A 15,335-nucleotide genomic window follows, 5' to 3' on the forward strand; every position below is an offset into this window, starting at 1 on the left:
GCGCACTGTTGGACTGACGGCATTATCTGTCGCTGCTTCTATTTTTTTTTTTTTTTATCTCCCTCTCTCTCATTTTTCTACTCACACACACACTCACTCTTTTCACTCGATCTCTAGCTCTCCTTCCATCTGCCCCGGGGCTACGTGAAATGAGACACCAAACAACAGCTTTCCTCTCCAAACTTTCCCAGCCTGCCTGCGAGCTTTGATCTGACTGTCCGATGGCATCACAATCACACCGCACACACTTCTGTGATTATGTGTGTGCGTGAGTACGTATTTCATCACCCCGGCTTATTAATATCTCTCCGTTGTTCAAATAGCTGAGAGTTCCACATCGATAATGAGCGTGAGTTTGTTTAGGGCTTCATTAGAGGCTTGTGAAGCCTTCGTTAGCAGCCGTAGTGCCATGGGCGAGTCCACTGCACTGTGTGTGACAGAGGAGGAGGCAGAAGAAGAAGAGGAATGTCAAGGCCAGATACTGCATCCGCATCGCACTACGACTCCAAACTGGAAGGTGGAGAGGGAAGTTGCTCGACAAAAAATGTGCAAAAAACACGAACCCAAATAAAGGAATAACTTCGTGACGCAGACTGACTTAAACTTACATATCTAGACCATCTATGTACCATCCATCCATGTACAGTCAGTATAATGCATGACATTTGAGGAATGACAGTTAAAGAGGTTTCTGTTAAAGGAACCCAAATAATCCTTAGAAACAAAGAATTTACACACATGACATGAGAATGTGTGCTGGTGTGTTTGTGCATATGTGCATGCATGTATTTGCCTCACAGCAAATGTGATGTAACAGATTGCAACAGATGAATTAGTCAGGAAACGCACAACTCCAGTGATGTACGCGACTGACGTGTACATTACAGGCATAGCTTCGCTTTGCTGTGCTTCATCTTTTGTCAGCACACGTAATCTAAATCAGAGAATGTGTCATGTTTCCTTCTCCTGCAGCGTTACTACACTCTGGTGTTACTGAGCTTTTTAAGTAACACGCACTGTGTTTGTTACCGACTGGTGATAAAAACTGAAGGAAGCTTTAATGCGGTCTTAAACCTGGATTGTGGTTAATGCAGTTAATGAGTGTGTGACTGCAGGATTTTGGGATGGCAGCCAAGAGCATTCTACATTTACACATTACCACCTGAAACTGACAACCATGCGAGAGGCGCTGTAATTAAAACTCCACTAAAGAGATTTTGATGATCTCCATTTGAGTAATGTTTTAAAAATAGAAAATTTGGACAGCTCTAGAAATATTGTCCCCATGACTTCTCCAAAGGAACTACAAACACATCCTTGCAACACACCCTTTAACTGCACTTAAAGGGTGTGTAAACGGAAAATTGACACTTTGCCACAAGTCTTGGTCAAAACAGAACCTCATACTAAAACTCAGAGTAGTTCAAATGTGAAGCAGCCGCCCCTATCAAGGACTAATAGAGTTGCTTTTTTCCATGCGTTGATCTGCTGTATTTACACCTTATGTATCAAGTATCGTATTTTTAGCCAGTTTTTGACTTACTTGATGAACTGTCCCATGTCCTCACACAGTGCTTCACAGCCAGGCCACTTGCACTCTCCATGGCCGTAGAGGGGATGGGAGCCGGCATGCTCCTCATGACTGGGAAGACACAGACACACACAAAAAAGCAACAGTGAGATAGTGATACAGACGTATTTTTCAGATGCCTTTATATAGATATGCTACAAAGCAAATGAAGTCAGATACATTTTTGAAATAAGGAACAAAGCGTTAATATGCCACACATTCACACACAAACACACATGAAAAAAACGAAGAGCAGCAGCAGCAGCAGCAGCATCAATACAGCCATCTGAGTCTGGTTAGCAGTCATTAGTTTGTACAGTTCACGAAGCCAAGTGCAGAGAGAGGAGGACAGAGCAGAGTGGGGTCAGTTACAGAAGCCAGGCAAACAAGGGAATTGCTCCAGCAACCTCAGAGTCACATTCTGAAGTCCATGACCTGTCTTTCTGTCCTTGGCGTGTGCTTTGCATGTGTGTGTGTGCATGTTGGTGTTGGTGCGTGTTCTAATGTTTCAGGAGTTGACACGGAGCCGGCACAGGACCAACCAGCCATGACTGATTGGCGGCGGTTGCCGTCATGTGCTGGTTGTTCTTTTGTGGTGAGCTTGTGTGTGCGTTTTCCTGTGTGTATCTGTTCGGATTTTATGAGCGTGTGTGTGTTTGTATGCGAGTGTGACGATGAAAGACGAGGCCAGGTTTGGTTTGGACCCGGGGTAAAATAACTGTATCCGTGCATGTGTGTGTGGCAGGTCCAGTAGCAGATGTGGTTCAGACCTGGACCTCTGCCGGCGACTGCTGTCTCCACATATATTTACATGACTGTGTATGTGTGTACTTGTATGAGTGTATATGAGTGTGTGTGTGTGAGTGTGTGTGAGGACTGGAATGGGGATTCTCCCAAATCAACATCAGAAGGTTGTCTAACAAAAACCATTTGTCTTGCAGATGGAAACATGTCTCTCTCTCTCTCTCTCTTTGCTTTTCGCCTCTTCCTGATCATATGTGCAGGCTGAGGTTGGAGTGTATGTCGTGTGTGTGTGTGTGTGTGTGTGTGTGTGTGTGCTGGCTGTGGTTGAGTCAACTCAGAAGCAGCTCAGACAGCAGACATGACAAACTGCTGGCAACCACATTCTCCTCCACATCAGCCATGCATTAGATTAGCAGGCTAACACACTAATGCTATCCCCTTTTGTGATATTCTAAACCAGCTCTGTTGGAAAACCTGCAGCAAACTGTAGTTGCAGTATGTGACAGTGTGTGACATCTTTAATCCCCTAATAGAAGCTGTTTTGATTAACACTTGTCCACCTGTCCTGACCCCTCCAAACTGAGGTCAGGGTCAACGATGTCCCCGGTACAAGCAGTGAATCAGTGCTAAAGGACACCTCAGACCACCTTGGATTGTGTGTCTTCCCATCTCGTCCTCTCGAGTGTGTACGTGTGTGTTCGTGTATATACTACTCACTGGCTGCTGGGGGGTTGGCTGCCTTTGGGGTAAAGGGGAACATGGTCATCTCCGCTGTCTGCCTTGGTGAAGGAGGATATCCACTCAAACAGTCTGGCTCTTAAAGACGGAGACAAGCCCATAAGCAGCCAACACAGCTATGGGTCAACACAACCCTGACACAGTGTGTGTGGTACAAATACACCTGGCACATGCATCCCTGATAACACCCACAATACACCGACAAATTTATCTCTGAAGTACATTCAGATATCCACCTCTACTTCTCCTCCCCTGAATCCACCATCATCTCCTCTCCTCACTTCTCCACTATACCATACTGGCATGTGGTTGACAGGATACTGGCAGAACATACTGAACCCAACACACCTCCTGTTAAATGAGCGGAGAGACATTTGCACCCTGGTGATGTGTGATATGCTGCATGTCCATGTTTAGGAACTGTGCTTGCATGTGCATGAGAGAACAACTAAAAGCTTCAAAACCCCAAAACGAAATAGTGACCTTGTGAAAAGAGAAACTGCAAGTAACACAGAGGAGTGACACACCATCACAATACGGATATTAGAAAGATTTTGGCAGATTTTTAATATTTTTTTTAAATTTACATCACTGTACCTGTCTCTCTTTGGGGTGTGGCTCTGTCCGTTGGGCAGGCTGTGCAGTGGAATGTGAGCACTGGCAGCTTTGGGGAAGGCTGAGGTAGAGTTGGAGCTGTTGGTGCTCAAGTCCAGGCCCTCGGCCTGTTTCAGGGCCTCCTCACTGCTCGGCACCCCTGACACCTCCTTCCACAGTTGTTGGAGGTCTGACGGACACATCGCTGCAGAGAAGGACAGTTAACTTAGCAACAGGTCTCAACTGACTCACAGATCAATTTCACAATGTAATGATAGAATATATGTATACATATGTATACACACTATATATAAGATAAGCTAATTCAAAAAAGAAAAGATATGATTAATTATAAATCAGATAATATCACCCACATACAGGCAAACTGTAAATAAACTGATGTCACAGAAAGCTGCGACTAATTATACTAATCCACATGAAACACACATGCTGCTGTTATAGTTCCTGTGGTTAAAAGGAGCAGTGAAGAGAGGAGAAAAGGAAAACTAAAACAGACAAGAAGTTAATTTTTGCATGTATGTTATCTTCCCAGATAGCCACCATCCATCATGAACTTCCCAACCTTTGTTGGCAGCCGCTACTGTCCACCAGCACCACTGCTCCCGTCACTACCACTATTTGTGTTAACGGGGTGGGTGCACACTTTGAGCTCTTTCTAGTCACAGCTTTGTTATTTCTGCTCCAATTTCACAGTGAGAGAGACGCCTAAAATGCCACAGCCTACTCTAATGGATCTTAGCATGCACACGCACGCACACACACATCTGCACATACGCATGCAGAGACCTCGCAATCCAAATATTATGTCTGCTTTGTCTGCATTCTTTTGCAGTCCCGCCAAAACAAAAGTTCTCACTCTGGAAGAATTAGGTGGTGTGTGCATAGATTTCTACTTATGTGTGTGCTTGCATTTCTTTTTATCCTATAAACCAAACTGTGGACACACTCAGAGAGTGAAAGTGTAAAGATTGTTATATAATGGGCCACATAAATCCGTTTAACTAAAAATAAAGCAAAGATGTAACATTAGAGAATAAAGAGATTCTCAGTGACAGACAACAGTTTACTGGTTTACAGATTTGTAAGCAAAACAAATGATGACTTTGTGTCTATTCAGATGAAAACTGCTCTCACTACTTCCTCCACCTAATTTTGGCAGAAAAGTATTTGAGAAAATTAGAGTTTTTGGTTCATACATTTCAAATATGAATACTCATATCTCAAAATTAGGGGCATTTTAATTTCAAATTGATGTCTGTAGATAAATGATGCTTGCAGGGTAGCAGCTTAAAGCTACATAGAATGAATTCTAGCAAGATGAAGTCAAATTAAGCAGAAAACATTGTATAAAAATTGGTTATACACTCTTGGTGTTTGGTCTGGGCTCAGAAAAAAATGACTCATTAAAATTTGTTTGGTGCACTTTCTGTTTATTGCCATGAACTTGGTAGGTTTGGTCATAACCAGTTATGAGAGGTCCACAAAGCTCCTCCATCTTACCGCAGCCACAGAAATAAACAAAAACCATAGCGGGACCCTTCACATCACCCCCCACCACCTACACACCGAGCACAACAGCCCTGTGAGGCGGGGCGATAGTGTGTGCATTTGTGTGTGTAGGTGCGAGTGTTTATTCACGAGTGTTTGTGTGTTTGTGTGGCATGGCTGGTCAGAGGAATGCTCTGGCTCACGCCTGGCTGAGCCGTCACAATGGAGCAGCTCTTTCACACTGCAGGGAAATTCCAGTCCGATACGGACGGAGAGAGAAAGAAAGAGGAGGAGATGCCGAAGCCAAATGTTTGCAACTCTCTGAAAAATTACACTCTTCTAACAAAACTGTTGCTTCTGTCTTTTTATTCAATTTGCGACCAGCTGTTTTCTCTTTTTTTTCACTCTCCCTGTAAGCTGGCAAAACTACTTGTCCTCTGGTGGACCTCCCTCATACACGCTAACACAACCTGCCCCCTATAGCACATAAACACTTACACAAACTCGGTGCAGTTTCAGGCGCTGTTAAACTTATTTGAGACGAAAATTTCCAACATTTAATTAACTTGATTGAGTGTATTTTTCTGCGTATGAGTGTATGACTGCATGTGACTGCGCATGAGGGAAAAAAAAGGGGAGATCAGAGATCAAACAGACGAAAGGGAAGGAAACTGGCCTGTTTGGTCAACTCAGTCAGCGCTTTAGCAATGTTACGGCCACTTTAGAGCCCCTAAAGCATTCTCTATGAGTGAGATAGTGTGTATGCGAGTGTGGACGTAGACACACAGACATATACACATGTTCATAAAGGGCGGGCCAGTCGACCGTCAACATTTATCGCTCTAAAACTCTGCTGACAAATTTAAGGGACTGTGGGAGAAGTTATACGTAGGAACAGAAAAAAAAACTCCAGTGGGCAAAGTAATAGCAAAACGATGATGTTCTTGTGTCTGGCTAATCTCAAGTACACACACACACACACACACGCACACACGCACACACACACACACACACGCACGCACACACACGCACACATCTCTAAGCAGGGGGCTTAGTGGCATATTTTACCTATTATCCAAATGAGTACTTTCCACAAACCCACCAATCACGTTTCCTTTCATCTTTTATAGGCTGATTAACTTAACAGGCTTCACAGGCCTGTGTGTGTGTGTGTGTGTGTTTGTGTGTGTGTACAGTTTTGCCCATGTGTGCATGCATGTTTGTCAAGATGTGTCTGTGTCACAGACTGTTGCATGGTTAGGGTTCTGTGTATGAATGCGTGTGAGTGCTCGTACCTTGCTGCAGAGACTGCATGGCGGCAGTGGGCTGCAGTGGAACCAGGCCTTGTCTCTGGAGGTTGAGGATGTGCTGCTGCTGAAGCTGCTGCATCTGGATCAGCTGCTGCTGGAAGGCCAGCTGCTTACTGCCTATCTGCTGTTAGGCACAAGACAGAGACAGAGTAGAGAAGTTAGATAGATCTAGCTAACTAACTTCATTTCATCTTGTTCTACTTGTCTGAATTTGAAAAATACAATTCCAAATTGATTGTCTATCTGATGTTAAAGGAAGACATTTCCAACAAAACCCTTAGATGTTTCTAAAATTTAGGACCCGCTGACTGTTGTTCATATCTTGCTATTTGAAACCAAACTGAATGCCAGAATTTCAACTAAAACATTGTGTGAGCAGGTGGAGAAGCATGCAATTTAGTCAAGTCAAAAACATTTTAATCTGTATTAATAGACCTTGTGCTCAAAATATGAAACCATAAATGTAGTATATATGGAACCAGCAGAGGCCTGCAGGGATATGTTTTCACTTAAAATTTTATAATTAGCTTTGATTCTGAACTGATAAAGTAATATAATTTTTGCAAAAGTATCCCTTTTTCAGTAGTGGTTTTGAACTACATATCTGATTAACATAAGAATTTACCACAGTTTCATGATTTTTTCTTTACACCTGAAAAGAACTCCTTCCTGTTACTATGATTTAAATGACCCCATTTTAACATTCAGTTGCAAACATATTGAAGTATAAAGTCAATTTACACCATATGAAATAAATAAAAGGATGCTGTAAAGGTTAATTGTTGTTGCTGAAAAATAAATAGAGAACTATGACGTATGGAATTAGTCCTATATTGAAAGAAAGAGGAGCCAGACGCCAAGCTGTGAGGACCCTGAGGATATGAAGAGGAGGCGAAGGGATTGAGGGAGGTTAAAGGGAGACTGGGGGAGACTACATGGCGTGTGGCGATAATGTCGGTGTGTGTTACGGTGATAAATGTCCCCTTTCCTGCTCTCCCAGTCTGGGGCAGACCTGGCCTGTGCTGCGCTATTTGAAGTCGCCCCTTCCACAACCAGCCCCTGAGAGAGATGGACTTTATCTCTCACAGATAACTAGTGGAGAGGAAAAATAAATAAATACAAGTGCACATTGTGTGTGAATGTGTGCGTGTGAAAGAGAGTGGCAGCCTAGAACTCTTTGAACAGAGAAGAACTCACAGGAAGGGCAAATAGGTCATTTCCTTTCAGACTTGGTGCCTGGGGAGAAGAAGTGTGGTGTCAGTGTGTTTGTGTGTGAAAGGTTGCTGCTGGGGAGGTGTGTGTTTGTTTGTGTGTGTGTGAGGTGGGGGTGTAAAGGAGCATGCACAACTATTCTTTACATGGATTAAAAGAAAGAGGGAAAACCTTTATCAGTGTAATAGTTCAACAAAAATGTACGGTATGATTGTTGGATATCTGGAGCCTGTTTTACTAATGCAATTTGCAAACACTATTTGCATGCAGATTGTGTGTTGTCTGACAAATGATTGCTGCGCTCATGTTCAGATGTGTCAACTAGCAGGAACACATTTTTAAAATCCCAGTCTGCATGTTTGGTGAAATACAACCACTGATCCTGGTTTATTAAAATGTATTAATGATAAATCCCTACAAGCCCATCTCTGTGTATCAAAGTTACATATTTAGGAGGTTTTTCAATGAAAATATTCCTCTCTTATCTCAAAACGGCTTAGATGTGACTGTTCATGTAGCTTTCCTTTGAATCAGTTGAACTATAAAGTCCTCACTTCTATCTCAACCCATCCTTCCAACATTAGTCGCAGCTGAAGCTCACCAGCTCACCTGCCAAACTGCACAAGTGCTGCAGAGTCCATGAAACAAACCTTGTGCTGCCTTATCCTGCTTCTTCCTTTTCTCCTGCACTTTACTTACAATTTCATTCCACAGTTTGTTGTTTAAAAAGACACTTGCTGTATTGTAACTACAGCATCATTTGAAAACGCAATCTCTTTGGCCTTGTTGCGGTCACCGACAAAATCCGTGTCATGCCTACATAGTTCAGTTCTTTGAAGTGAATTGCCAAATTCTCATTAGTTGCAATAAATGGTTTATCAAGCTCAGAATGTCCTGCCTGAGCTGTTTCCTCCCTCTCCTTTGCTCTTTTTTCCAGCCCTCCTGCCCCTCCTTTTCCACTTGTCTGTCCATTTTATTTCTTCCACTCCCTCCTCTGTCTCTCATTCCCTCCTGAGATATGGCTATAGTTCTTTAAAACACACATTGTGTGTGCGCGTGTGTGTGTGTGTGTGTGTGCGTGTGTGTGTGTGTGTGCGTGTGCGTGCCTGTGTTCTGTTTACATTAGCTGTGGCTGAGTGGCCAAAGCTAGCGCAGTAACAGGCTGTCAATGTGATTTATGAGCACATCACACACTGTCTGAGCCTGCCAGTCACACAGACGCACACACACACACACACACACACACACACACACACACACACACACACACACACACACACACACACGCACACACACACACACGCACACACACACACACATAAAAGGACACTCGCAGACGATGCACACACGCTGTAGATGGACACCCAAAGACACACACATACACACACACACGCGCATCTCTTGTGATGGTCAGAGTCACTTCATTAAGCTGACTCCTGACCAGTCCCAAATGCTCCGGCGACACACAAAACACTGACTCGACACACGCATACACAGTCTTTCTTTCAATGCATCACTTCCACGCAGACAAGAAAGTGAAGAGAAATTGCAGAAGAGAGGGAAAAGGGCAAAAAGTCACAACCACTAGTGTACAAACACTCCAAAAAGCAGTGGAAGGATTCTATTTTACTCTTCTTTGTCTCCTTCTAGACTGGACTTGGTTCAAAATACTGACCTACCGAACTAATTAATACTCTGACCAGCATCTGGCTTTGGACATAATATAAAGCAAAGCATTACAGCGAGTTAAAGCCTCACAAACAGTATAAACCTACAAAAAACATTTGTCTCAGTGTCTTACAACACCTGCTTGGCCAGGAAAAAATGAAAGCAATGACTAAAAAGATGTTTTGGTTGTGATTGATGCCTTGCAGCAACTGAGAAATACTGACTGCTGGAAATGGCCTTAGTCACATCAGCTGTATGCGCCTCTGCAGGGAGGCATATTCCCCCAGGTGTATGTGTTTGTGCAGTGAACCGTCACACATCAAGCCTCTTTCCCTCTCACGCTGCATGTATGTGTAGCTGTATGACCAGTGTTTGCACTTGTCTAGTTGTTACAGGACAACAAACCTGAAAACTGGGACAGTGGCAGAGCGAAGGGAGAAGGGGAAAGCAATTCAGACACCCTCTCAACATGCGAGTCAACCACAACTGGTTTGCTTTGGTCACGGTCGAGTTGGTTGACCGCTGTCGGCGAGGAGTTTGTGGGGTGGGGGCTCTGCCCACTGGGAGAGGGGGAGAAATCTAGGATGTGTCTCCTCATGCGTTTATCAGGAAAGTCTCACGAGGTCTTTCTCCTTAAGTCTGTCTCCTGCATGGTCCACCGTGTATTTGATTTATTTAATTTTTTTTTTTTTGCCTTATGAGCATTCATACAGTACAACTACACATAAACAGTCAAACACCCACAACCTTGCCTTTTATGCACAGGCAGTAATCTAGTCTGATCAATTCAGATCCTCTTTGATGTGCCTCTATGTGATTCTAGTTGATCCTCTGTTATCTTACTGTACCACAGCTGTGGTTAAACCTGGTACTGTCTGTGCATTCATGCATATTTGTGTGTGTGCGTGTGAGAAAGAAAGAGAAAGAGCGAGTGAGGGAGGCTCCTGGTGTTGGCGAGGTTAATTGACAATTAAAAGAGCGGCAGACCCCTCCTACAGAGAGATTTCCCCTCAGTCTTAGAGCTGAAGGCATGCAAATGAACTCTTTGGCAGGGTAGCATGTGGCTCAGCACTCACTAATCCTAATCACTTTTGAGACAAGCTTGTACACACAACAACAAACTAGATAACTGGAGGATGAGAAGAGTGAAAGAGAAGCGGAAAAAGACAGCGAATGTACTGTAGGCGTCCTACATTCTATACATTACATCCTCTCTGTGATTTTTTTTCTGCTTTCTCCCATGTCAGCCACTTTGACTGCATTTAAGGGCACTTGTGTACTTCAGAGTGTACTTGAGCTGAGTGAGTGTGTACTTGGTTAAGTTCACCTCTTTTGCTGCTTGCTTCCCGGCCTGCTGTTGCTGCTGCTGCTGTTGCTGCTGCTGCTGCTGAGTCAGAAGCTGGAGATGTAACTGCTCCTGCTGCTTCTTGTAGTACTCCTGTAACTAGAGACGGACACAGAAAGGGGGGGCAGGGTGATGAGAAAAGGGGGAGAAGGAGGGAGGGGGAGGTTGAAGGAATATGAGGCGAGTGAGTCACAACACGCTTTGTACCAGCCTCGACAACACTACAGTTTTACCGTAAAATGACGAGGTAAGAGTCAGACATTATCATATGAATAGGAGTCTACAATAATGCAGATGCTTTGATTCCTCCGCTCTCACTGAAGGTCACTGAAGGCAGTTTATTGTTGTTGCTGTATGTGGTTCACTGACAAACATCACACAACAAGCAAACACGAGCCTGACAAAGACTGCTGAAGTATGCTCTGGAGCTGTTATGGTGTGTTGAGGAGTGGCAAAGCTGAATGTTTCTTGCTCTGACCTTTTGGATTGTTCACAGGGTTCAAGCTCGGTATAGAAGCAAAATGCAGACAGACACAAGATAGAAGAAAATACACCTGCACCCAAGGACTGTATTATACTGTAAAAGAGAAGCTATTATGGCAGGAAAATACAACAAACACAAATAACACTGAAGATCTGACAAAAAATTGAGGACTGATGGCTGGTACATACTTTTTACACACACACACACACACACACACACACACACACACACACACACACACACACACACACACACACACACACACACACACACAGAGTCTGCAAGACTGAACAGGACTTTTTTAAACCTACAGGCAAAAAAATGCACATGGAGATATTCCTCTGTGAAATCTTACAGTATTTAGTGTACCGCTGTCATGAAACACCTGCTGGGTCTGTGTGTACTGCTCAGGGATTTGAGTCAGTAAATCTTAAATGGGTTCTTTTTATACCATGTGGAGATAAGAGAAGTTGTGCCCCAGGTCGTGTGTCGTTATTTATAGGTTGTCCATCATTTGCTGTAGTTACAAACTGATGGACTTGACTGAAGTCTAAAAGTGACTGAACTCTACTGGAACTCCTGCGGTCTCTTCAGTTTTACTACCTTTTTCTTGTCTTGTGTAACACAGCAGATATTCTCAGAAGTGAACTAGACTACAGTGCTGACTGCAACAACATAACATTAGTGGATTTAGCATTGCAGTATTTATGGAAACACACACACACACATACACACACACACAGTATCTTCCAACTGGCCACAGCTTGTCTGTTTGTTTGAGTTAATAATCATTAATTTACCCAGGAAGCTCCATTAAGATTCTAATCTTGCTGAGAAGAGAGCAAGGCAGACAGGAAAACTCACACTGACCACAGTGTGTGTTGGTGAGTGTGTATGGAGGGGGGGGTTATCCTCCTGAGAACAGCTTGTACATGTGTCCGTCTGCAGTTTGTCTTTGTTTCATGGTGCATCAAATGTTCAAAGAGGCTTTTCAGCAGAGAATGACTTCACAGCGCAGCAGTTGCTTCGGTCTCTCATCCGCCTGACCCTACAGTGAGCAGACTACACACCACTGCCCGTCCTCAGCACACACCCGATGCCATGTAATGCTCCTTTTGTGCAAAGCTGTTTTACATTTTCCAGTTTCAATCTTATCCCAGCCATAGTTTCAGTTTTGCATAATTTACTGTGCTTTTCTGCGTTCCTTCTTGTCCTTAATTTATTTTAAATGCAGGACTCATTCTGTCTTTCTGCTCTTTCTTTCTTTTCCATCTGTCTTTCCTCTCTTTTATCGCTCCTTAGGCGGAGTTAATCTCTCTTTTCCGCGTCACTAGCCCTGATCGCCTCCTAATCACACAGACAAATGCATATGCAAGCACACACTCTCACACACACACACACACACACACACACACACACACACACACACACACACACACACACACACACATGGCTGGAGAGTGGTGAGTTGAGGGAATAATTAAGTGATAATTAAGGTCTTTTTAATGATTTGATTCAGTGGCTCTGTGCATTAAGAGTATGTGTAAGTGAGGCACTCACCTCTCTAGCCTATTACCATGACCTTGACTTTAGTGAACACACCAAAAAAGAAAGGCAGAGCAGCTGTACCATAAGCAAAGTAAAGGTTAGAGGAAACTTAAAGGTTAAAACACACACACACAAACACATATGCAGAGCGACAAATCAATGGCCGTACAAACACACGCAATTGCTTTGTAGCTGTAAAACTTACTTACACACTCGTACACAATGCTCTATTGCCATGGGGATATGAAATTTAATGCTCCAGTGAGTGATATGTTGGTTGATTGTTCTGTGTGTGTGTGTGTGTGTGTGTGTGTGTGTGTGTGTGTGTGTGTGTGTGTGTGTGGCTGCGTGTAAAAGTGCCTGATTTGCAGATATACACTAAGTGCGTAGTCCATACTGTGGTTAATTAAGTGGGAGAGCAATGTTAAACTCAGTGGTTTTATTAGCGGTGCAGTGAGTGAGTGTGCATTATCAACCCCCTTCCCCCCCGTCTTCTTTTTCCTCGTTATAGAAAAAAAAAAAGCTGGTGAAGAGGTTCTTAGCCATCTGAATGTCTGTTTCCAGAAAGCCAGCACATTTCACATTTCCATTATGATACATGTTGTCAGATCTTCCCACTGCAATTTATACTAGCCTAAAGCTACCGCTCCTTATTAAATCTACTGTCTGCTCTGGCCCTGCCTGAGTGTGTATGTACGTGTTTTCTAGACATCCCCTACTATGCAATTACTCCTCTATCCCCACACTGTTAAAAGTCATCTTCACAGCCTTCACATGACGACGTGTGTTTTGCTTGTGCAGGTAGGAGGTCACGGCTTGGTGTGGTTAAGTATTTGACAAATCTGTTGCAGATGAAGAGTGTTTATTGGTTTGTGTCGACATGGCAACCCCTCTATCACCTGCCGGGCATCAGCGCACGCTCCTGAATCACTATGATTCACTGGATGATGCTACAAAGCATGTGTGTGTGTGCGTGTGCGTGTAGGTGTGCACATGTGTGCCTGCAGGAGGGAGCATGCACATTCTCACAACAATACTAAAGAGCAGGCAGTCCAAATGACAATGCGTGTTTAAGTGGAAATGTGGACATGTGTTTATCTTCAAAGATCTCTGAGCATCGAATAAGATACAATCACACCCAGTGTGTGTCAGCGCCTACTAAAACAGACACATCTAAACTTGTCAGCCTGGGACTGGGTCCAAAGAGCACGTGTGTGTGTGTGTGTGTGTGTGAGAATGGGTGTGTGTTTTACCTGTTGTAGCATAAGCGCCTGCTGTTGCTGCAGCAGGGCCTGGAGCTGAGGGGGAGACAGGATCTGTTGCATCTGCTGAGGAGTGATCATCTGAGGACTCATCATGGCCATGGATACAGGGACCTAAAGACAGCATAGAAACACACACATTTTAAACTTCTAACACACCTACATATTACCATGCAAAAGTAGGACAGCTCAGTCAGTGGGATACAATTTGTGTGAAAAGGCCCAGCCAGCACAGCGAGTTTGAAGCAAGACTGTACCTGCAACTGAATGCTCAACTCAAAACAAACAATCTGAATAGTGGCAACACGGTATGCTGGTATAGACAGGTACGTTAAAGAGGTTTGTTGTCTCTTATTCTCTGGTGTCAGTCACTGCAATGAAAAGCTGGCAACATCAGACAAAGATAAATAGACAGACGCACTAAAACATACAATATTGTTGACACTTTCCTCCACAAAGCTGGCACTATTAAAAACAGACATTTTCTGTGGCAACAGTTAGAGATAAAAGAGCAGATATGTAATCTCCCTATAAAATATAAAATCTTATCTGCTTTTATAAACACATGATTACGACTTCTTCCAATTCTCTTTCTACACAGTCAAGCCTGGCTAAGAAGAAAGGAACAACAAAGTGGGTATCTGATGAGATGAATATCTCATGAGATAGAGCTGCAGGCAGCTAAAGAAAATGAAAGTGAAAGAGAGGACTGAGAGACCAATGTGGTGATTTTTGCAGATTTGTTGTGCAAGCACTCTTAATGCACATACATTGTACACAGAGATGTGCAGAGATGGCAATCTGATTACAAACACTGCAAAACTGAAGACAAGCTTTGTACATACATCTGAAACTGAGGCATGCATGCGCATGCATAAATGCAGATGCAATATAGGAAAAACCACACCAACAATCCTGCTGACAAAGCGCTTTTGTATTTGTTAACTGTTGGAACAACAACAGTTAATAAACACAGTTAATAATGGGGATCAAGAGACAGAGCAGTTGAGACAGAGATGTTTGTGTGGGGGGTGTGGAGATTCAGAGATGATATTTTCTCTGTTTATAGGCTGAGGCATGACTACCTCTTCTTTCACTACCTCCACATCAATAAACTATACTGCTTTCCAGATACAAATAGCCATCATGTCTTTACATGTCTGTTAATACAATGGTTAGTTATCACTGCTGAATTTATTTTCTGATTTATCTATATTCGCTTCTTGAAATAAGGAAAATTAATGTATCTTGTGGCCAGACCATGTGTGTGTATGTGTGCATCTATGTGTGGCTGTGTGTGTGTGTGTGCAATTGCCAGTGTGTGCACAGCTCACTTAGGTGCAGTCTATCT

General features: G+C 43.4%; 1 protein-coding gene across 3 annotated transcripts in view; it reads right to left on the reverse strand.

Moving 5' to 3' along the window:
• foxp4 (forkhead box P4) overlaps positions 1-15,335 on the reverse strand; it is a 94,218-nt gene that overhangs the window by 18,643 nt on the left and 60,240 nt on the right. The window contains exons 4-9 of one of the 3 annotated variants that reach the window (XM_055010633.1): positions 13,976-14,098; positions 10,673-10,789; positions 6,451-6,586; positions 3,650-3,851; positions 3,032-3,130; positions 1,544-1,642 (exon numbers count right to left, since the gene is read on the reverse strand). In XM_055010633.1, coding sequence (XP_054866608.1) covers positions 1,544-1,642; positions 3,032-3,130; positions 3,650-3,851; positions 6,451-6,586; positions 10,673-10,789; positions 13,976-14,098 — 776 coding nt within the window. Of the gene's footprint in view, positions 1-1,543; positions 1,643-3,031; positions 3,131-3,649; positions 3,852-6,450; positions 6,590-10,672; positions 10,790-13,975; positions 14,099-15,335 lie in introns of all 3 variants that reach the window. The other 2 variants (XM_023267225.3, XM_035946814.2) reach the window with 2 other exon arrangements.

This window comes from Amphiprion ocellaris, chromosome 5, assembly GCF_022539595.1.
Source record: "Amphiprion ocellaris isolate individual 3 ecotype Okinawa chromosome 5, ASM2253959v1, whole genome shotgun sequence".
NCBI lineage: Eukaryota > Metazoa > Chordata > Actinopteri > Pomacentridae > Amphiprion > Amphiprion ocellaris.